Source organism: Suricata suricatta, chromosome 9 (genome assembly GCF_006229205.1).
Source record: "Suricata suricatta isolate VVHF042 chromosome 9, meerkat_22Aug2017_6uvM2_HiC, whole genome shotgun sequence".
NCBI classification, from domain to species: Eukaryota; Metazoa; Chordata; class Mammalia; order Carnivora; family Herpestidae; genus Suricata; species Suricata suricatta.
Genome location: NC_043708.1, coordinates 34,906,828 through 34,930,584, shown reverse-complemented (window position 1 = coordinate 34,930,584; position 23,757 = coordinate 34,906,828). Strand labels below are relative to the sequence as shown.

The window sequence follows — 23,757 nt, the reverse complement described above, 5'->3', positions numbered from 1 at the left end:
CTTCCAGTATCCTAGAACTGCCTCTCTTGCTGCTCATTCAGCAGCATTTACCGAATACTGACTATATTGCATGGAAACAGGTTAATGGCCTTGTCTTTAGGTTGCTCCTAATCTAGTGGGGAGACCATCCGACACACAGATAACTGTGGTAGCCAGTTCTTATTTAGCATGACAGCCACGGCCTCATGATAATTCTGAACACTAGGAAGGATTATCATCCCCATTCTCAGATGAGAGAATTGAGATGCAGATTGCTTATGCAGCCTGTTCAAGGTCACACACCTAGTGAGTGGCAGAGCCAGAATTTGAACCCAAGCAATCTGGTAGTCTGTGCTTTTTAACACCTACTTTATGTTGCTGTTCTGGTGATTAAAATATAGCATAATAAGTGCAAAATAAGGAGATGACACAGAGTAATATCAAAACCTAAAATAGTGGGAGAGGGGGGTGTTACAGAAGGCTTTCTGGAGGAGGTGATAAAATGATTGTTAGATCTGTGGGAGGTTCAGACAGAAGAACCAATCAGTCAGCATAAGTAAAAATGGAGGTAAAAACTACATTAAACAAAGGGGAGTGGGGGGACAAGCAGTTTTATGCTGCTTGAGAATGAAGTTTGAAGCAAAAAGTAGCCAAACATACCACCAGATGGTGGGCATGGACAACTTGTTTGCTTTGCTAAGAAGTTCTTACTTTTCGGCCTGAAGGTATGTGAAGAGAAGCATAGGTGGTATGATTTGTGTTCTTTATGAACTGTTTGTTGTAACAACGCAGGAGTGATGATAGAGATTTCACGAGGGCAGGAAACTGGGGATGGAATAGAGAGGCAGATTTGAGGAAACTTAGAAAACTGGTGAGACTCCATAGTTCACTGTGAAGAGTGAGAGAAGTCCCACGTGACTCACAAGTAGCCTGGGTGATGGGTGCATGGCAGAACCAGCCGAGACAGAGAATGCAAGGGGCAGGGGAAGGTTTAGGTGGGTCCCAGAGTCACAGAGGTACAAATATAAGTTCCAAAAAATGAACCCTATGATTACCAATACCAATGCCACGTGCAAAAAGTGACTTCCTGGTAAAGCTGCCTCTTGCTGAGCAGCCTACTGTTCACACAGTGCCCTCTAGTGGTTGGAAGATGCCATGTTGCCTCTTTAAGATGAACAGATCAAAATGTAGAGATGGCCTGGAGTAAATACTTTTCCTCTTCTACTTCTGGAGGGAGAGAGAAATATTCCAGAAGCCATATGTTCCCTTTGCTTTCTGTGTGGACAAATTTATTTCCTAGACCTAGGAACAACTCACTTATTCAGAACTTACTTGATGGGCTACCTCGCTATCCAATGCCCTGGCCAGAAGCAAGAGTAAGGCAAGTTGTTGCATAGCAGCAATGCAAAAGATGAAACGTGAGGTGATGATCTCACGGTTCATGAGTTCTAGCCCCACCTTGGGCTCTTGGCTGACAGCTCAGAGCCTGGAGGCTGCTTTGGATTCTGTGTCTCCCTCAATCTGCCTCTCCCCCACTCACTCTGTCACTCTCAAAAATAAAAACAGTAAAAAATAAAATAGATCAAACAAAGTGCAGGAATTAAAACCTTATGTTACAGAACACTTACCTGGGTCCTCTCAGGAAATTAAACTGTAGATTCAATTTTAATGACTTTGTGTAATTTCTTAACCCATAACAGATTGAAATGGTGGGCAGCAGATCAGCACCCCTTCTAGAAGTGATAGCTGTTGGCTTGACAAGCAAGACAGAATACTAACCAGCCAGCAAACCACAGCCTCTGAAAGCACAACAGTCTGAGGCCCTTTTGTGTAGGTGCAAACAACCCTTGCCAGTTTGAACAGTGCCTGTATTTCAGAAAAACACAACTGCTGCGGAGCGTGGGGCAGACAGCTCGTTGGTGTTGCACTTGGGGGGTGCAGAATAGCAGAAAGAGCCCGAGACCAGGACAGGAGATCGGGGCCTTTGTGGTCAGCCACTGCCGCTGGAGGTGACCTTGAGCAGGTCTCTGAATCTCTTAGGGCGTCAGTTTGTTTTCTCATGTAGAAAGCATCAGGTTGAACTTGATCACTCTGTAAAATTCTATGACATGTGTTCACAATGATGACATTAATATTTAAAAAAATTGTATTATGCTTGACTGAAAAGACAAGAAGAAATTGTCACCTCTAAGTTATTTTTAGAAATTTTTTTTTTATTTTTTTATGTTTATTCATTTTCACAAGAGAGACAGAACATGAGCAGGGGAGGAGCAGAGACAGAGAGGGAGACTCAGAATCTGAAACAAGCTCCAGGCTCCAAGCTGTCAGCACAGAGCCCAATGCGGGGCTCGAACTCAGGAATGGTGAGATCATGACCTGAGCTGAAGTCGGATACTCAACCAACTGAGCCACCAGGCACCCCTATTTTTTTTTTTAAGTTTATTTATTTTTGAGAGAGACAGAGCATGAGTGGGGGAGGGGCAGAGAGAGGGAGGGAGGGAGGGAAACAAAATGAGAAGCAGGCTCCAGGCCCCAAGCTGTCAGCCCAGAGCCCAACGTGGGGCTTGAACTCACGGACCATCAGATCATGACATGAGCCAAAGTCAGTTGCTTAACTGACTGAAGCCACCCAGGGTGCCCCTGGTCTCTAATTTACATGCGAATCCTGTAAAGAGTATGATTATCCCTATTTTATAGATGAGAAAAGCAGGTTTAGAGAGGTAAAGATATTTCCTCATAGCTGAATACGTGGTAGAGTTGGTATCCAAACCTATTGGTTCCTGCTTCCTGAGCTCTTATTTTTACTTTCATTTACCAAGCGTTCAGTAAGTGCCAACTATGTGGGACAGGTGTGCTGGGCACAGGGAGCTCGAAGGCCTTGAAGTCTCATCCTCAGCCTTTCGAGCTCAGCGTAGTGGGCATTGCTATATGGTGCCTCTGTTAGCATAAAGGATAAAAGTCCTACTCTAGGGGTGCCTGGGTGGCTCAGTTGGTTAAGCGTCCGACTTCAGCTCAGGCCAGATCTCACATTCGTGGGTTCGAGTCCCGCATCAGGCTCTGTGCTGACAGCTAGCTCAGAGCCTGGAGCCTGCTTCCGGTTCTGTGTCTCCTTCTCTCTCTGCCCCTCCCCCTCTCATGTCCTATCTCTCTCTATATCAAAAATAAAACATTTAAAAAAAAAGTCCTACTCTAGCACAGTTGGGACCAACGTAGAGCGCCATTAAAGTTTTAAGAGATGTTAGGGTATGAGCATAGGACTGACTCACCATTTATAGCATTGTTTCTATGGGAATATGTGTTTCAAGTTCCAGATAACTAACTTAAAAATAAAGTTTTGGAACATAACCCAATTATAATTTCAGAACTTCTTGTGCTAAGTACTGAATTTACAGTCTAATAACCAGCCAGAATGCCTGTTCTAAAAAGTGAATAAAATTTTCTAAACTGATTGTTTCTGTCATTTAAGTGCCTTGAATTAAAACTTTTCATCTACAAAACTGGTTCTTCCTGGGAATTTCAAGAAAACCTAAAGAACTTCATTAAGTTTAAATTTAGAGATGGGACTCTATACCCTGGGAAATGGTATTCCAAGAATTTCGCCAGGGTGACCTTATTTTTTATAGGTGGCAAAATCATTGAGGCCATGCTCAAGAGTCCTATTGCTTGTGTTCTAATCCCACCAGGTCCTCTATGGCCTTACAGAAGTTGTTATGACACTGTGTACTAATGTGCGCGCGCACACACACACACACACACACACACACACACACACACGCTTAGACTCGAGCCTGACCATCGATAGTGATTGTAAGGCTTAACAGATGCCGGCTGTTCCTATCATTGTTATGTTAACAGTTGTCACTCGCTCTGGCTTCATAACGTCCATTTACCAGTTTGGTGAAGTACATCTATTTTCCCTCCCATTATATTTTCATGCTTTTGTGCGTGCTGCTGTGTATCCCTCTCCAATTATTCACATACACCCTTTTGCAGATACCTGAAATGCCTTTCATCTTTTTTCTATTTTTCTCTGTTCTTACTCATCAAGTCTTCACTCAAATCCTCCATCCTTCCTAACGCCCACTGTTCTAGTACAATCATGCTTTTTTTCCCTCTAATTCTTGCTGAACTTTATTCAGTTTGATTCATTATTCTCAAATTGTTTCTTGGTTTAAAACGTAATCCCTCATATGTAATTAGGTCTGTGTTGACCATCCTTTTCCACCCTCTACTTCAATGCTTTATGCAGCGTTAGGAATATTGTTAGATGTTCAGTACGCTCCCATACCCTGCTTTATTAACATGAGAGAACGCTTTTATTTCATTTCAGGATTTAAAAAACTTCTGTAATGTTTATATTTGAGAGAGAAAGAGAGAGCTGGGGAGGGGCAGAGAGAGAGGGAGACAGAATCTGAAGCAGGCTCCAGGCTCCGAGCTGTCAGCACAGAACCCTATGTGGGGCTCGAACTCACAGACTGTGAGATCAGGGCCTGAGCCGAAGTTGGATGCTCAACCAGCCGAGCCACCCAGGCGCCCCTCGTTTTCAGGATTTTTAAATGGATAGTCTATAACCCTCAAAGTAAATCCCTATACATATATCCAGTCATGTAAGACACAGAAATAGGTATGAGGAAATGAATGGATATACCTAAATGGCCTTTGAGATCCAGAGGTCATTGTTAGTGGTGGAGAGATGGGGGCACGGAATTGAGAGTCTGATGCTAGACTGCTACAGATTCTCACCGAGGCAATACAGGCTGTCCCCAGGGAGGCCACCTCGGGCTGTGGCACACATTACAAAAAGGTGATTTGCTTTACAGAAGGAGGCACTCCAAGTCCACTTACTGTAAGTGACTCTTTATTTGCTTAATTTTTTTAAATTAATTTTTTTTGAGAGAGAGACGAGGAGCAAGCAAGACTGAGGGAGAAGCAGACGGAGAGAGAGAATCTTAAGCAGGCTCCATGCCCAGTGTGGAGCTCAGTGTGGGACTCAGTCTCACAAGATTGAGATCAAGAGTTGGACACTTAACCAACCGAGCCACCCAGGTGCCCCTTCTAATTCACCTTATATGCTTATTTATAGGCTCTTCAATTATCATTTGACTAAGGTGGAAGCAAAAGAAACGCGGCAAAACTGTTTTTTTCCCAATTTAAGAGATTTAGAGATGAAGGAGAAGTATTTCTGATACCTTACTATGTCAGTGAGAAATGTACTGAAATACCTTACACAGTATAATTTAGGGAACATGTCTCCTGGGTAAGACGAGATGCACGTACACAGATAAAACAACCTTACAGATAAGAGTTCAGATGTGGGTAGTCACTTGTGCCAGAACACCGGCCAGTCAGTTCTGTATGAAGGACTCATGCCCAGCCGTTGCTGAGTGTTCTCTGCAGAAGCGTACTTTCCGTAGTGCCCTTTACAAGTGGTTCGTACCCATCTGAGAGGCCGGGAGTCCTTGTTCTCTGCGATCCTAATCCTCGGACCTCCTTCACCACAGTTAACTGTCCCCTTGATACACCGTTTCACAGTCAGATCTTTGCTGTTCTATGGGATTAAAAAAATCCGTGAATATCGAAATTAATATGCATTATGTGCTTGATGGCTGTTTTTGCCTTTGAGATGAAACTTTCAAACTGAAAATTTGAAAATCCATTGTAAAATGTGTTGCATCACCTAACTTCTTTCTCTGCCTGGAGAACTGCATGCACACAGATGCCCACCCGGCCTCAGAACTCTTGGCTTTAGAGCACATTTGAAGTTCTGCTCTCAGTCCCAGCCCTTGACTTCTAGCTGTAATAAATTTCTCTCACTAGTGATCTGGCTAGTAACACAAAAGCAGTCACCAATTCAGGTATGAAGACAAGAACAGCTGACTCCTCTTGCACTGTTGGTGGGAATGCAAACTGGTGCAGCCACTGTAGAAACAGAGATTCCTCAAAATGTTAAAAATGGAACTACCCTACAATCCAGTAATCACACTACTGGATATTTACACACACAAAATAAAAATACTAATTCAGAATGAGTCATGATTCATGTAGCAACATTATTTATACAATAGCCAAGGTATAGGGCAGCCCAAGTAGCCATTGATTGATGAATGGATAAAGACGATGGGGTATATAAACACAAAGGAATATTATCCAGCCATAAAGAATGAAATTTTGCCATTTGCAATGATGTGGATGGATCTAGAGTATAATGCTAAGCAAAATAAGTCTGAGAAAGACTAATACCATATGATTTTATTTATATGTAGAATTTAAGAAACAAAAGAAGTAAGAAGGGGGGGATGGGGAGAGGACACACACAAATCAAGAAACAGACTCTTAATTACAGAGAACAAACCAATGGTTATCAGAAGGGAGGTAGATGGGGGGATGGGTGAAATAGGTTATGGGGATTAAGGAGTTAAGAACAGGTAAAAGATAAGCAATCCTTTCATTTAAAACACTTGTAAGCTTTACTATAATATAAAATTAACTAAGTTTTGGTAGCATTATTAAGAATATCAAAAAATTAAAAGGAGAAAACATTTTGGAATTTGAATGAAATTGTTTTTAATTAATAAATTAAATTTAATGTAAATTAATGTAAAAAAAAGATTTTAAAAAAGGGGGTTCCTCGGTAGCTCATTCAGTTGACTATCTGACTCTTGATTTTTGCTCAGGTCATGATCCTGGGGTCTTGGGATTGAGCTCCATGTTGCCTTTCTCCCTTGCTCACTTTCCCTATCTCTCAAAAAAAAAAAAAAAAATCAGGGCACCTGGGTGGCTCAGTCTGTTAAGCATCCAACTTTGGCTCAGGTCATGGTTTTGTTGCATGTGAGTTCAAGCCCCACATGGGGCTCTCTGCTGTCAGCACGGAGCCTGCTTCAGGTCCTCTGTCCCCCTCTCTTTGCCCCTCCCCTGCTCTTTCTCCCTCTCTCTCAAAAATAAATGAACACAAGAAAAGAATAAGTAAGTTTTTAAAATTTTAATGGCAAAATTATTCTCAAGAGATAGATAACAAGCTAAAAATCTCACAGGAATTTAGCTCCTTCACCCCGGATTCCATGCCCCACCTCTTTTCTTTTTTTGTTTTTTGGAGTTTTGTTTTGTTGGTGTTATTAGACCTTTTCAAAGCTTTTTTGTGTAATAAGTGTACAAAGTTATTGACACTAATGTATGAAGGATTGCTATTAAAAGTTACTCTACTTTGGGGGCATGTGGGTAGCTCAGTTGGCTAAGCATCGGACTCTTGGTTTCAGCCCAGGTCATTATCTCATGGTTCATGGGTTCGAGCCCTGCTTCGGGCTCTGTGCTAATAGTGTAGTGCCTCTTGGAATTCTCCCTCTCTCTCCCTCTCTCTTTCTGCCCTTCCCCCACTCATGCTGTCTCTCGCATGTGCAATATAAATAAATAAACTTAAAAAAATTTTTTTATGTTACTCTATTTTTTTACAGTCAGTTTTATTCAGAATGTGGATATTTGCATAATGTTATTGATGAAACTACAATTCTAGGTCAGCCTAGAAGCTGTAGTCTTAGCATGAATTTTGTTTGGCCTTGAGCTCTCTGATGGGAAGGCAGGAATGTAGAGAGACCTGTGAAGATGGTGGGATTCATACCCACATCTTTCTGACCCAGGCCCCTTTGGTCTCTCTACCAGAGCGTGATGGCTTCTTCCATAGAGAAGGTGATGTATGAATACACGTTGAACAAAGTCACTAGTGTAGAAAAAGTCAGAATTCTCCTCAAGGATGTATCTGAGATTACAGAAGACCTGTGCTATTGCCGATTCTCAGTATTTTACATAGTGCCGGGTGCTCCAGAGCACTCGACGAGTATTTGCTGCATTGACACATGTGCATTTAAATGCTGTTGGTGCTCCTGTTCTAGTGTGTTGTTTATGTGTTAGCATGGATGCGTTTTTACTAACTTAACTGAATCTGATTTTATCTAGAGAGGCGCCTGTCATATTAGTCTCAGATGTACTTGCAGCATTTTTGGTTGCTGGCCATAAAACTGCTTTCCATTTAGAGTAGAAGAGTTCTTGGAACTTTTAAGCTCTTTTTTTTTAAGGTTGTTTATTTCGAGAGAGAGAAAGAGCACAAGCAGCGAGGGGGCAGAGAGAGAATCCTAAGCAGGCTCCTGGCTCTCAGGACAGAGCCCAACGTGGGGCTCGATTCCACGAACCATGAGATCCTGACCTGGGCCAAAATCAAGAGTCAGATGCTTAACTGAGCCACCCAGGCTCCCCTGAGCTCTTTATGTCATTATATTAAGCCCAGGATGTGTAAAACCTGCACGTATTCACAGATTAACTGCTGGCGTTCCTCCTGGACTGCTGTTCGGAAGGAAACTTTAAGGTTATCTAGTCAAACTTAGCTCCTGATGCTTAAAATAAGCATGACACCACCACTGCCGATGTTACTTCCATTATTTATCACACGTCAAGAACTGTACATTTTACACATTGCTTCTATGAATCCTCATGTGTGATGTGTTATTTGACATATTATTATCCCCAGTATGATAGATTAGGAAATTTGGACCAGTGAGGGTAACTGTTACCAAAGGTGGCGAAGGTGGATCGGAACTCAGCTCTCTGATGCGGAGCCTGTGTTCTTTTCCTTGTACCACGCTGTCCTCATTGACATTTCATCGCTCTTCCGTGCAGAGCATTCATTATTGTCTGAAAGAGTTTCTTTCATTTTTTAACTCTTATTAGGAGAATTTTTTTTGAGATAACATCTATCCTTCTGCCCCTTTTTCTTTATTACTCATTAAAGTTCTCTATGAATCCTACAAAATGACTATAGACCTAGAAATCTCATCCTACGGTGCAGCCGCTCTGGAAAACAGTATGGACTTTCCTCAAAAAAATTAAAAATAAAACTACCCAACGACCCAGCAATTGCATTACTAGGAATTAGCCAAAGGATACAGGAGTGCTGATTTGAAGGGGCACATGCACCCCAATGTTTATAGCAGCACAATTGACAATAGCGAAAGTATGGAAAGACCCCAAATGTCCATGGACTGATGAATGGATAAAGATTTGATGAATGGATAAAGAAGATGTGGTGTGTGTATACACACACACACACACACACACACACACACACAGTGGAGTATTACTCAGCAACCAAAAAGAATGAAATCTTGCCATTTGCAACAATGTGGATGGAACTAGAGTGTATTATGCTAAGTGAAGTAAGTCAGTCAGAGAAGACAATTATCCTAGGATTTCATTCATGTGGAATTTAAGAAACACAATAGATTAACATGGGGAAGGGAAACAAAGATAAGAACAGAGAGGGAGACAAACCATAAAAGACTCTTAATACAGAGAACAAACAGGGTTGATGGGGGTGTGGAATACGGGTGATGAGCATTGAGAAGGGCACTTGTTGGAATGAGCACTAGGTGTTATATGTAAGTGATGAGTCACTAAATTCTATTCCTGAAATTATTGTTTCACTATGTGTAAATAACTTGGATTTAATTTAAAAAATAGAGAACAAACTGAGGGCTGCTGGAAAGGTGTTGGGTGGGGGGATGGGCTAAATGAGTGATGAGCATTAAGGAGGGCACTTGTTGGGATGAGCACTGGGTGTTAAATGTAAGTGATAGATCACTAAATTCTACCCCTGAAACCAGTACTACACTATATGTTAACTAACTTGAATTTAAATTTAAAAATATAAATAAATTAATTAATCCAGAAAGCTGTGAATTCAATACAGTTAAAGCTTCTTTACAAAAAAAAAACCTCATCCTTTAAAAATGGGCTTGGAGTCCTCACTCACGCACGCGTGCGTGTGTGTATTTTTCTCACCCTTTGAGTAAGATTTTGTTGTTTGGATTTGTTTCATATAATTGTTATTGTTACGTAATTTCATATCTGTTTTTTATTTACTTGACTTTCCATCCTGGAAACTTATCTCAGTTTCTTCTACAGTCTTCATTCATTACTTTAATTTTTAAAGGCCACATGACTGAATTTTAGGTAGATTTACCTTGGTTCACTTACAACTCCCTTATTACCAGACATTTCAAATTATAAATAACATATTGATGGAGATCTTTGTGCATATATTGCTTTTTGTATTTCGGTACATACTGAGCGTTCTTCCTCATTGGTTACAGATGCCTGACTTATAGAAGGCTGAAATAGTGTACCTATTTGACATGCTTGATTTGGCTTGCAAAAAGGTACAATGGTTGCAATTTTTAACAAGGCACTAGTCCTCATGATAAGCCACCTTCTTTTTACCAGACTCACTAGACGCATATCCCTGACTAAGCAACTCTATGTCATTTAGCTGGAAGGACAGGAAGAAGAGGAAGGAGGAGGGATGGGTCCTTAGGTAGTGGGGAAAATGGGCCTGTGATCCACATATGATCTGTAATGAACAGATAAAAAGCAAGTGGAAATCAACTGTAGATACTTCTTAATTACCATTGCAAGGATTGGAGGGCTTGGGGAGTGAAGAGTGAACATTTAATTTCTCTGAACAGCTTGGTAAATGTTCTTTTTATGCTCAGCTTGTATAGGAACTTGTTTTTAAGTGGAAGATAGTGAAGTTAATGTATACAGATTAAAAATTGAGGCTATGGATTAAGCGTCTAGCTCTTGATTTCGGCTCAGGTCATGATCTCACGGTAGTGGGATTGAGCCCTCCTGTCAGGCTCTGCACTGAGCTTGGAGCCTTCTTAAGTTTCTCTCTCTCTCCCTCTGCCCCTCTCCCCTGCTTGTATGCATTCTTCCGCCCTCTCCCCCCATTAAAAAAAATCAAGGCTAAAGTTGGATCTTGCTTTAGTTGTATAATATAATGGACAGGACTTAGTGGTTTTAATGTTTTCCTCTCCTCTACCCAAGGTCAACTTACTAACAGTAATAATATTTATTTTTTTTTAATTTTTTAATGTTTATTTTTGATACAGAGAGAGACAGAGCATGAGAGGGGGAGGGGCAGAGAGAGAAGGAGACACAGAACCGGAAGCAGGCTCCAGGCACTGAGCTAGCTGTCAGCACAGAGCCTGATGCGGGGCTCGAACCCATGAACGTGAGATCTGACCTGAGCCGAAGTCGGAGGCTTAACCGACTGAGCCACCCAGGTGCCCCAACAGTAATAATATTTATAGTGGGGGCGCCTGGGTAGCTCAGCCAGTTGAGTGTCCCAACTTCAGCGAAGGTCATGATCTCCCGGTTCATGGGTTCAAGCCCCACATCAGGCTCTGTGCTGACAGCTGAAAGCCTGGAGCCTGCTTCAGATTCTATGTCTGCCTCTCTCTCTGCCCCTGCCCCACTTCTGCCCTGTCTCTCAAATAAACACTAAAAAAATTTTTTAAATAAAAAAATATTTGTTAAATAATATTTGTAGTGTCTACCATATGTTAAGTGAAGAAAATTAGTTGTAGAAAGGTATATATAGGATGATATTATTTAGGTTAAAAAAAAATGCAGCCAGAGCAAAAACTGCATGCCTGGGCACATAGTAGGTACTCAGTGTGGATACATACAAACAGATCTGAAGATATACAATCCAGAGTGTTTGGAGAGGTTATCTCTGGGATGAGGTATATGACCTAAGATGTACTTTTATTCTATTTACTTATATATTTGAACTTTTGCAATGAGCATGTTACTTTGTATACTGTTTTTAAAAAACAATTAAAAATGAATAAAAATTTACCATCTAAGCACTGACACCTCCTTCACTGATCGACTGCTTTGTCACACTGTAAAGTGCATGCCAAGCAACATAAGACAGATATTCTTTTTTTTTTTAATGTTTTTTAAATGTTTTTTTTTCATTTATTTTTGAGAGAGAGAGAGAGAGAGAGCATGAGCAGGGGAGGGTCAGAGAGAGAAGGAGACACAGAATCCGAAGCAGCCTCCAGGCTCTGAGCTAGCTGTCAGCACAGAGCCCGACGCAGGGCTCGAACCCACGAATTGTGAGATCATGACCTGAGCCGAAGTCAGACGCTCAACCGACTGAGCCACCCAGGCGCCCCCCCTAAGATAGATATTCTGACTCTACAGAATTATTGCTTCTCCAATAATCAAGAGAAAAGCATTGATCAGACCTACTTGCTGTTGCCATTTCCATATAATCTAAGAAGCATTTTTAACAGAATTTTTCTATGGAAACTTTCAAACAAACAAAAATAAAATTCTACCTGGGTCCCAGCTTCAGTAGTTATCTACACATGGCCAGTCTTGGATCACTTATACCCCCACACCCACCTCACTGGATTGTTTTCAAGCGTACTTTAGATTATATCATGTCATCTGTAAAGAGGTTAGCATGTGTATCTAAAAGATAGGGCCTCTTTTAACCCAACCAAAATGCATTCAACGCACTTAAATTTGAACAGTAATTCCTTAATACCCATTACTTAAGTTTTTAATACTCTGCAGTTTAGTTTATGAACTTTCAGTTTAAGTTGTTATTTAATTTACTTTCATTGTTTATATACTTAAGGTAGTTTTAAACTTTTTCCTTTCAAATCTAGTAAACGTTATTCCCAATAGAGTTTGAGGAAACCAAAGTGATGGTTTTTGCTTTTGATTTCCTTTTTTTTTATGTTTATTTATTTATTTTGAGAGAGACAGCACATGAGTGTGAGCGGGGGAAGGGCCAGAGGGACAGACAGAGTCCCAGTCTGACAGCGCAGAGCCCATGATGAGCCGAAATCAAGAGTCGGATGCTCACCTGACTGAGCCACCGAGGTGCCTCTATTGTGCTTCTTAAAATCAAAATGGGAAGCTTGAATAACTGGCTCTCTTCATCTTCAAATTTAAAAAAGCATTCAGATGTATATTGAGTTTTACTAGACAGGAACAGAAAACTTTATACCTTTGTTACAATAGCAAAATCACACAGGTCACAAAGTGTGATCAAAATTATTCTTCTTTTCAGGTGCTTTTCTAAGGATATCTGTCTGACTGGACTGTGTTGTCTTGCGTAGGTCTCTACTTAATCGAAGATGGCCAAGCCCAGCCACAGCAGCTACGTCCTTCAGCAGCTGAACAACCAGAGGGAGTGGGGTTTCCTCTGTGACTGCTGCATCGCGATTGATGACATTTACTTCCAAGCGCACAAAGCGGTTCTGGCCGCCTGCAGCTCCTATTTTAGAATGTTTTTCATGAACCATCAGCACAGTACTGCACAGCTGAATCTCAGCAACATGAAGATTAGTGCCGAGTGTTTTGATCTCATTCTGCAATTTATGTATTTAGGAAAAATCATGACCGCTCCCTCCAGTTTTGAGCAGTTTAAAGTGGCAATGAACTACTTACAGCTGTACAATGTTCCCGACTGCTTAGAAGACATACAGGATGCAGATTGTTCTAGTTCCAAATGTTCATCTTCTGCGTCTAGCAAACAGAACAGCAAAATGATATTTGGGGTAAGAATGTATGAAGACACAGTGGCTAGAAATGGCAGTGAGGCCAGTAGGTGGTGTGCAGAGCCCAGTTCAACAGTCAATACGCCACACAACAGAGAGCCTGATGAAGAGTCTTTACAGTTAGGGAATTTTCCGGAACCACTGTTTGATGTCTGTAAAAAAAGTTCCGTGTCCAAATTATCCACTCCGAAAGAACGCGTGTCACGACGCTTTGGCCGGAGTTTTACCTGTGATAGCTGTGGATTTGGCTTTAGCTGTGAAAAGCTATTAGATGAGCATGTGCTAACCTGTACTAACAGACATTCGTACCAAAACACAAGATCCTACCACAGAATAGTAGACCTTAGAGATGGAAAAGACAGTAATATCAAAGCCGAATTTGGCGAGAAGGATTCTTCTAAGACATTTTCTGCGCAGACAGACAAATACAGAGGAGACCCGAGCCAGGCGGCTGAGGATTCGACGTCAACCCCTGGAAGCAGAAAAAGTAGCATGGTGGAGTCCGAGCTAGCCAGCGAGGAAAAGAGCAGAGCTGCCGAAAGGAAAAGAATCATTATCAAGATGGAGCCAGAAGATATTCCGACAGACGAACTGAAAGACTTTAACATTATTAAAGTTACTGATAAAGACTGTAACGAGTCCACTGACAATGACGAATTAGAAGATGAAGCCGAAGAGCCGTTTTATAGATACTATGTTGAAGAAGACATCGGTATTAAAAAAAGTGGTAGGAAAACTCTAAAACCTCGGATGTCAATAAATGCTGAAGAAAGAGGCAGTTTAGAAAGCATGAGGCCCCCTAACAACAGCAGTCCGGTACAAGAGGATACTGAAAATGCGTCCTGTGAGCTGTGTGGACTCACAATAACCGAGGAGGACCTGTCATCCCATTACTTAGCCAAACACATCGAAAACATCTGTGCCTGTGGTAAATGTGGCCAGATCCTTGTTAAGGGCAGACAGCTTCAGGAACACGCTCAGCGATGTGGAGAACCCCAAGATCTGACAATGAATGGGTTAGGAAATGCCGAAGAGAAAATGGACATGGAAGAGAATCCTGATGAGCAGTCAGAAATAAGAGATATGTTTGTGGAAATGTTGGACGATTTCAGGGACAATCATTTCCAGATAAACAGCATCCAAAAAAAGCAGTTGTATAAACATTCTACCTGTCCTTTTCGGTGTCCTAATTGTGGCCAGCGTTTTGAAACTGAAAACCTGGTGGTTGAACATATGTCTAGCTGCCTAGACCAGGATGTGTTTAAGAGTGCCATCATGGAAGAAAACGAAAGAGATCACAGACGAAAGCATTTTTGTAATCTGTGTGGGAAAGGATTCTATCAGCGGTGTCACTTAAGAGAACACTACACCGTTCATACCAAGGAAAAACAGTTTGTCTGTCAGACATGTGGAAAGCAGTTTTTAAGAGAGCGTCAGTTGCGACTGCACAATGATATGCACAAAGGCATGGCCAGGTATGTCTGTTCCATTTGTGATCAAGGAAACTTCAGAAAACATGACCATGTACGGCATATGATTTCTCATTTATCCGCTGGTGAGACTATATGCCAGGTCTGCTTTCAGATATTCCCAAATAATGAACAGTTGGAACAGCACATGGATGTTCATCTGTATACATGTGGAATATGTGGAGCAAAATTTAATTTGAGGAAAGATATGAGATCACATTATAATGCCAAGCATTTGAAAAGAACATAAGTGATTTTCTACTGTACTTGTGTTTAGCTGATAGCAGACAAAACACCAAAGCAAAGGATATGAGCTATTTAGAAATTGATTTTATAAGACGAATTGTTGGAGAAAAATTTCAAGGCCCTTTTACCTTTAATATTTTTGTTTAGGATCTTAATTACCTACATTTTAGATGTTATTAAATGTTTATGATTTTTGTTATTTCTTCATAGAATTCTTTAATTTTAGTTTGTTTTAGCTATGATTAAAATTCCTTTTTAATGTAGACTACAAGTGGTTGTTACCCCTTCAATGGCTATTAAACTTTAGCTTTTTTTTTATCATAAGGTGATGACTTTACTATTTCTATATGGTTTTTTTTTTTAAGGTTATCCTGTGAAATCTTAGATCCAACATCATTGGCCATTTGTGTTTATTTAAAAAAAACTTTTTAAAGTAATTCTTTGAAACTATCTCATTTACTTTTAGCTTTTTTTTTTGTAAGTTCAACAGTGATTTAGCCACTGTTTATTCCCCCTTTTTATCAATGAAATCCATATTCTTTAATTGACATGCTTATTAGGCAGGTTAGGTGCATTGACTCTAAACTTGAAGGTTGACATGGGCTCAAACTTGGCCTAAAAAGATGGATGGACATAAGGAAATTCCTATAAATGAATATTTCCTATAATTGATAAAATATTATCATTTAAATAATCACATTTAAAACTTATATTAAGTGTAAAATCCAATGACTTTACCCCACGGAGAAATTAGTGGGAAAATGTCATTTTGTTTTGTGATATTAAATTTAACTATGATAGTTAATTAAAAAGACATATCTTGTATTCATTTAAAATAATTTAAAATATTCTGATTTCTAAAGTGTATTAGTTTATCGATTATTTTTGTTTATAAATAGACTTTAATAGTTCTCTAGGAATATGACATCTAAAGGAAAATGATTTTTCACAATTAAAGTTACATACTTTTGGAACTTTGAGATTTGAGAAAGCTGCCATGTATATTGATAAATCAAATAAAATAAAGAAATCAATTACAAACCTGGTTGTTCTATAAAAGTAGAGTGTGCAAAAAAATGTCTTGTGTTTTATCCTAAGATTTGGAGGAAGTGTGTTGTGGCAAATTGCAGTTTATCACCATGCTTTATTAGTTTTTTTCTGTAAAGTACTACAAGATTTGAGGACTATAAAATAATCACAGAACATATAAGTAGAAGTAGTTTATCACTTTTTAGTTAAAGTAGTCTTATTGTTAGTTGTTGCTGACACAGGGTCGACGTGAATTACATGTGAATTAAAACACTGGCACAGCTGACCCACCAATAAACGCATCTTTGGAATAGAATGCCTTTTAATGTGAATTCCTCGCATTGTAATCCCCTTCTCATAATGAAAGGGATTTTAAGTGACTTCTGTATTTAAAAGTATAATTCTGCAATTATGAACAGTAACTCTTTTTGTTTACATCAGATTCTTAAGATATGCAAGTCATTTTTCTATACAATTTTCATAAAAGAAAAACTTGCCAAGAGAATTGAGACATATTGGCTAACAGATCTAGGTGAAGGCCAAGGGAGTTAATAGAGCACAGTGTGAGCTCAGAGATTTGTGGGCATACAAGTAAGAGCAAGGGAAGTCAGAACAGGAACAGTACAGGTGGCATGTGGTATTAAAATAACGGAAATAGAGATGGGGGAAATACACTAACAGATAAACAAGGAGTTAGGAATTTTTTTTAAGACCACACAGCAGAAAAAGCAGGAAAAGTGATTCACTTAGTCTTGGACCCAGTAAGGAGTTAAATCTGAAGTGCCACTTGGAATATGGTGTATATAGTCCTGACAGGACCAAATAAAAGCTCTGTAACAGACCCAGCGACCATCAGAGAGTTGTGTAAAGAAATAAGATAAACTCACAACAAATTTCCAAACTATTTATGTAGTTTCTTAGTGGACATAATTTTTAGGGGGAATGACTTCTTTCCATGACCTTCATCAAAATCTATTGCAGTGGCTTCCCACCATTAAAGGATAGGTAGTTTCTAAATACTGCCGTACTGTAAAAAGGATTGTCTATTCCATTAGAAAAAGGGAGTGTTAATTTAGTGTTCTGACATGTACTAACAGCCAACAATTAGCAAGCAAATATATAAACATTGAACATAATGTGTAACTTTACATAACAGAAGTTTATGGTTTCACCTCACCATGTTGTTTCCTTCCAGTTTCATATTACCGAGGACGACTTTTGGTACTAGCTATTGGGCAGCACAGGCTTCTGTAGGTATAATGTACAAATTTTCCTTATTAAGGCAGAGAGCACATTTAAAGTCTACTTGCCTCTTAAAATTAAGGGGAATCTAAAACGTCTTAACACCTCTCCCCAACCCAGTTTCCTCTGACTTCCTCCCTCTCCGGGAGCTACAGAGCTGTAACTCCTTGCCATTGCTTCTTGCCCTCCATGCTGCAAAGGCAATGAATCAAGGTTGTGGAAGCCCCCTTCTCCGCCTGCCTTTACGACTCAACGTCATTAGGTTCTAAATCCAAAACGGAAGGAAAAATCTAGACGATACCCTGCGGAGTCTTGTGCCTCACAGACAGAGTCTTGCTTACAGGGCCTGCTGTTCTTCAGCAAGAAATCCTAGAGAATTGGGGTCCGTGCCTATCAAGCTCGTCACCAGTTACAGGACAAATCAGATGTTTATGATTCTTTGGCCCACAGCACTAAGAATTTCAGATTAATGAAGCACAAGGTGGTGGTGGAGTAGGACTCAGAAATCTGTCTTAATCTCACCCATATTTTTAAAGTAAAAATATTGAGGGGAATGACTCGTGTCTAAAATGATACAATGCTAGTTTAGTGTTTGAAGTTTGAATATGGACAAAACTTAGAAGAAAGAACATAAAGATTCTAGGGACTAGTCATAAAACTAAAGAATTAAAATAAGGACAGACTTTGCTAGGGCAGTTAGAGCACCAATTAAAGGGAAAAACAAGAGACTGTCATGGAAAACCATTTAAGTACTGTAGTTGAGAACAAAAATATGAACAAGATGTAAGAGTTGAATAAAAAACATCTGGAACTGTCTAGGCGAGAGTAGAGATTGGAACAATTTGATAGGTTGAAGTAATACTGATACATTAAAATATTACAGCTATAAAATGTCTAGTAAAACAATTGCTGTGAACATGCCAAGAATATGCCTCAATACTTGATGTAATATACCAGCTTTTATATTCTAAAAAAGTGGGGAGAGAGGCTAATGGTGGTTGGCAACTTTCTTCCTGGTTAAACAGTACTTCTTCCTCTACACCACTTGTTAAGGAATTTCCATATTTAACAGGTCTCTGGAAAAATCCCCCCTAATAATCAGTTTAACAGTGAAAGTGAACATAAAACTTGTCACTGTTGAAAGGTAAATTAGTACCAACCAAAAGAAAACCTGAATGTGTATCTGTACAAATGGTTCAGAGTAAAGAAATTTGGTGTGCTTCTTAATTTTTAATGGGTTTTAAGAGTTAAAATTAAAACAATTTTTTTTTACCATTAATCTACTTATCAGTTCCTCATCTTTCCTCACCAGCCCCACCTCCTTTGTAACAAATGCTTCTCTGTGATAAATGCCAGCATTCTGCAGGCACCCTAGTGTTACAATGCCTAGGATACCAGGGGGCCCAAAAGCTTTGTGGGGACATACTCTTGGGGAATGCCCCCCATCTCCTTGATACTCGAGGTGTAGGGAACGGAATGACAGGATGCATGCCAGTGAACTGAAGCAGGTAGGGGGCTGTTGGGTGTTAAGAGCATGAAGATGCCACCCAGATTTGGAAGCCCTTGACCCATTCATCCTAGAGTAATCCTGGCATCCAGTTACTTAGTGCTCTTTATGCTCTGCTAGGTGCTTTAGGTGCACAGTTTTATTTAAGCCTCACAACCTTATGAGGTAAGTATTATTTTAATTTTCCAGATGGGGCACGGAGGTTCAGAGACTTGAGTATTTTTCCTCAGATCACACAGAAATTAAACACTAGAGCTAGAATTTGAGCCTAGACCTGTTTGATTTCTGCATGCCTGTACTTGACCACTAAGCCACATACCTCACCTACCAAGGAGTACAAAGAAGGGCCTTTTCAGCCTAGGAACACATGTGATAAAGCTCCTATGAAACTCTGTGCTCCATGTTCATCTGTGATCTGCTGTGCCTGGTAAGGTGCTTAATGAACGCGTTGGATAATGTGGAAACGTATCAGTTGGAAACAAAACCTTTTCTTTGAATGGATCATTCAGAGTGATGCTTTAGAAATATATCCTAGATATCGACATGTTTTAATTTTCCTTTATTTAAACTTAAACCTTTAGTGATATAATCAGCCATTTGGGAAGACCCATTGTAAGTGCTCAACTAAAATTTAATTTGAATTCCACTTTTGTACTTCTACCTCTGTGACTTTTTTCCCTTCTATTTTACCTGTTCCTGACCTTTATGTTTTAATCTCCAGCCAATCACCATTTTATTGGTTATGAGACTGATGAGGTGAATAATTCCAACCATTTGAAAATATTCCCAAGAAAAACCAGGACCTCAGAATAACTAGTTTCTTTGACTTAAAAAACAAAACAAATCCTTAGCTGGCATATTGTGATTGATTTGATTAAGTTTATGGAGTAATCTGTCTAAAATCAAAAGTTCATTATTTATAGTTCAATTTACCAAAAATATTCGTGTAAACTTATAAAGACAGTCTTACTCATAAAAGAAATAAAAGATAATTTCAGGAAACGACAGCCGTTTATGCAGCCTAACCTAGTGGCAAACTTAGGGAATAAAAGAACAGTTAATGGTTTAAGTGAAACAGTCCCCCTCCCAATCTATTGATTTTAACTTGATACATCCGTTGCTGGATTTCTAAAACCTATACAATAGGTTTTACTACTACTATATTAAATCTCCTACTTTAATGGTCTTTCTACCATCCTCCAAATGTTTTTTTTTTTGAGTGAAAAGAGAATAAGATGGTGAAGACTCCATGGATGACGCCTCTATGATCACTCAGGTGGCCCACTTTCATTGCCTTCTATCAGACTCAAGGACATACTACTTGGTAACATATCGGTAGAGTCTTATACTAAAACCAGAAGTAATTTAGCTACTTACAAATTTATATGCTGGCAGGAGGCAAAGATGCAAGGATTTAAAATGCAAGGAATTTTAGGTCTGTGAGTACTGGTAAATATAAACTAAATGATCATAGCTTGTAAACTCATACTAATTTTGAACCAATTTAATACCACTTACATATTTATATTTACATGCTTAGTTGACTTTAGCATTAAGAAGCTTAATTTCTATTTTAGTGGTTTCCTTATATTCAGGAGAACCAAGTCATTAGGGTCCATTCGTAGTGGCAGATTTGTTCATCCTTTCTATCAAAATCTACCACAGAGCACTAGGGGGCAGGAAGCCATTTTAATTTCTCATGATTTTACTCATTTGCTGACAAAAAAGATGGTGTAAAGATTGCAATCTAGTACTTGGCTCTGAATTTAATATATCAATATACTAATCACCATTATAACAAAGTAAGAAATCACAGGGAACTCTAAGGCCAGGGGATGACAAATATGTAAAAGACATGATTTCATTTCAGAATCAGGAGTATTAACAGTTTTATGTGATAAACTTTGCAGAACTCCCTATACTTAACTAGTGGAGAAAGGAGTAGTTAAGTAGACAACCTATGAAGCCCCCAATTAACCTTTATTTCAAAAGTTACTATGTTTTTATTGTACTTAAGCCAATTGCTTAGACCAGTCACAATCAGCAAAGCTCATTTTTGGATGACAGAAATATAATTCTGTCCAGATTATGAAGGTCATCTTTCCTTTCAAATGATTATGCATTCCCTGATGTGGAACAAAATATTTTTAAGGGACAATCTCTTTAAAAAATAATAGGGCAAAGCATTGTTGCAAAAATATAATTCTACTCAGAATCACTGAGGCAGTTTAGGAGAGTTATGAACTTAGGAATTTGAAGGAAAACTTCTCAGCGTGCATGTGTGTACTTTATTTTTGTTTGCAGAGAGTGCAACCTTTAATATCTCAGAAAACAAGGTTAGTTTGATGGCTGAAGGCAGTAAAAAGAACATGAACTCTTAAACTTGTGAGATCCATATCAATCAGAGATTTGCCATTAACAAGTTAAAATGCGTTGTGGGGCACCTGGCTGGCTCACTCAGTAGAGCATTTGGTGCTTAATCTTGGAGTCGTGAGTTCGAATCCCACCTATGATGTAAAGATTATTTACATAATTTTTTTAAGTGAAAGTACATTGTAAAATTATTTGAAGAAAGACCTCTTAACTGTTTCCTTTCTCTCTACTTTCTTCTACCTGGCTGACCTCTTACCTTTTCATGTTGCATGTGTCCTACCCATTCTAGCTTAAATCACACAAGAAAAAAAGGTGCCTCTAAAACTGAAGAATGATATTCCTTAGAAGAACACCTTATATTTGAAGGGTACAATGAGTTACATTAAGGAAGAAATTAAATAAATTTAAGTCCCAGGAACTATGCTTTTGTTGCCATTCTTTGTTCTAGTAATATTATGCTGGCCTAGTACCCAAAGCTATGAAATTCTGACCTAAGAATTATGTTGTATCTAGTAGAGCAGTCAACTTGTAATATTATTTTTCTTGAGTTTTGTCTTTTTCTGTGTGGCAGTGGTGAAATAGGGCCTTCTAAACCTCTGGAGAAGTGAGATCTGAATTTGGAGAGGACATGGGGAAGAATCAATCTTCAACAGATAATCTTTAAGTCCAGACCCAGGAATATCAGATCTGAAGTGACACCATCTTTTCTGTCTTCCTGACAAACCTCATCAGTCCCAAAGGTTCCAGTTTCGAGGATCCAAGAAAACTCAGTAAAGATCACTTTGGAATCACTTTGCTGTGACAAAATTGATTCATGATGACTCTCCTAGTATTTGTGGAAAATCTGCTAAAGAAAAGTAACTAGAATATTCCTATGGCATCAGTGGTTAAAGTTATACTGAAATGAAACTTTATATGCTAATTCTCTTCCATGGTCCCTTCTAAAATAAGAGGGTTTGCTAGGATACTATAAATACATTATGAAGAGATAATAACATATCTGTATAAACACATATAATCCTAAACTTAAAATAATCTCAATCACAGTTTACATATTATGAAATGTAGTTAGATAATTTAAAAAAAGTATACCCCCAAATCTGTAGTGTAGAGTATAAATAAAAAGATGTGGGTACAGAGAAAGAAAGATGAGACCAATTTTTTAACAGGAGAAGATAATCTAGTTATTGCTCGTTGTAATGTAACATTTGCCCTTCCTCCTTTTTCACTGTATATATTTGTCACAAACTGGATTATTAATATTAATGAAACTCCCTTTTAAGCCTGTGAACTCAAGGGAACACCAGAAGTGGTTATTACTTCAATAATAGATCCTCATAAGTCACAGACAACAAAAAGAATGTATCTTAAGACACATTATTTTCTTCTGAACTTAGCAATATAATCTAATAAGGTAGAATGAGTTTCTATTAAATATTTATTCTCAGTATTAACATATAATGCCATATTTCAAGATAAAATTTAACTAAGTATGGAGTGAAACAATGACTGATGAGTTTTACAGAAACCTTTCACTGGGAGATGAAATGTTTGATGAGATTTTAGCCTGGCTTCAAATATTTTGTTTTATATATATGTATATATGCTCATACACACATTTCTTAACCATATGAATCTTACAGCCATACTATTTCCTTATTGTGAAATACTCATAGTTTTACTTTTGTTTGTCTATCCAATTCATTATTTATTATTATTTTGTTTCTTATGCAATATGCTGATGTTATATATTTCCAGAAATGCTTATTTTATTTATATGCCTATTTCTTCAAATGTTTTAATAAAGAATTACACAAAGAAATCTAACTTACAGTATATATGATAGTATATGCAAAAGCAAAGTCATTTAAAATCTCCAGCTATAACATGGGATGATAACTTGAATACTCCTTCTAATAATTAGACTAACAAAAAATTAGATAAAGTCAATTAGAATGCGGTAGTGGATATGGGGGCCTGAAGGGAGAAGAGAAATATACTGAAGACTTCAAGGTCATATGAAATCAACTGCTTTAAGAGAAATAAGTTTAGAAAAGCATTAGAGTCTAAAAAACAAAATAAAAAACGATAGCTAATCTCTTGGGAAGCATCTAAAACTGCAGACTTATAACAAGTAGGAAACAGACAAAAGATTACCTATAATTAAAGGTGCCGGATCAATACAGTAGAGATTCAACAAATAATTTTTGGCTGACTGGTAGAAGTAGATTTAGAAAAGAAATATGGCTTAAATTTTGACTGTACTACACTATAACTGTAATGAATTATAATAATTATAAGTGATATAAATGCATTCTATAATGTGATTATTTTCTGTCTGTTAGTATAAAATGGAGTTACTGAGTTACATGGAAAATTTTTGTTACATTTTTTTAATCCACTGCTTTTACCTAATAAAAATTTCCTCCTCTATGTTCAGAAGTTAAACTGTCTGTATATTACTTTTATTTATACAGCATTTTTTCAACCTGGCTCTTTTACAAAA

The 23,757-nt window shown here is 38.6% G+C and overlaps 1 protein-coding gene across 4 annotated transcripts in view; it reads left to right on the top strand.

Annotated features, from left to right (window-relative positions):
* LOC115300927 (heat shock-related 70 kDa protein 2) overlaps positions 1-23,757 on the top strand; it is a 38,344-nt gene that overhangs the window by 5,490 nt on the left and 9,097 nt on the right. The window contains exons 2-3 of one of the 4 annotated variants that reach the window (XM_029950525.1): positions 12,945-14,860; positions 21,823-23,684. The exons of 1 other annotated variant lie outside the window; for it this stretch is intronic. In XM_029950525.1, coding sequence (XP_029806385.1) covers positions 12,963-14,860; positions 21,823-21,859 — 1,935 coding nt within the window. In that variant the 5' untranslated portion in view covers positions 12,945-12,962 and the 3' untranslated portion in view covers positions 21,860-23,684. Of the gene's footprint in view, positions 1-12,895; positions 14,861-21,822; positions 23,685-23,757 lie in introns of those variants that run through there. 2 more of the 4 variants (XM_029950523.1, XM_029950524.1) reach the window with 2 other exon arrangements.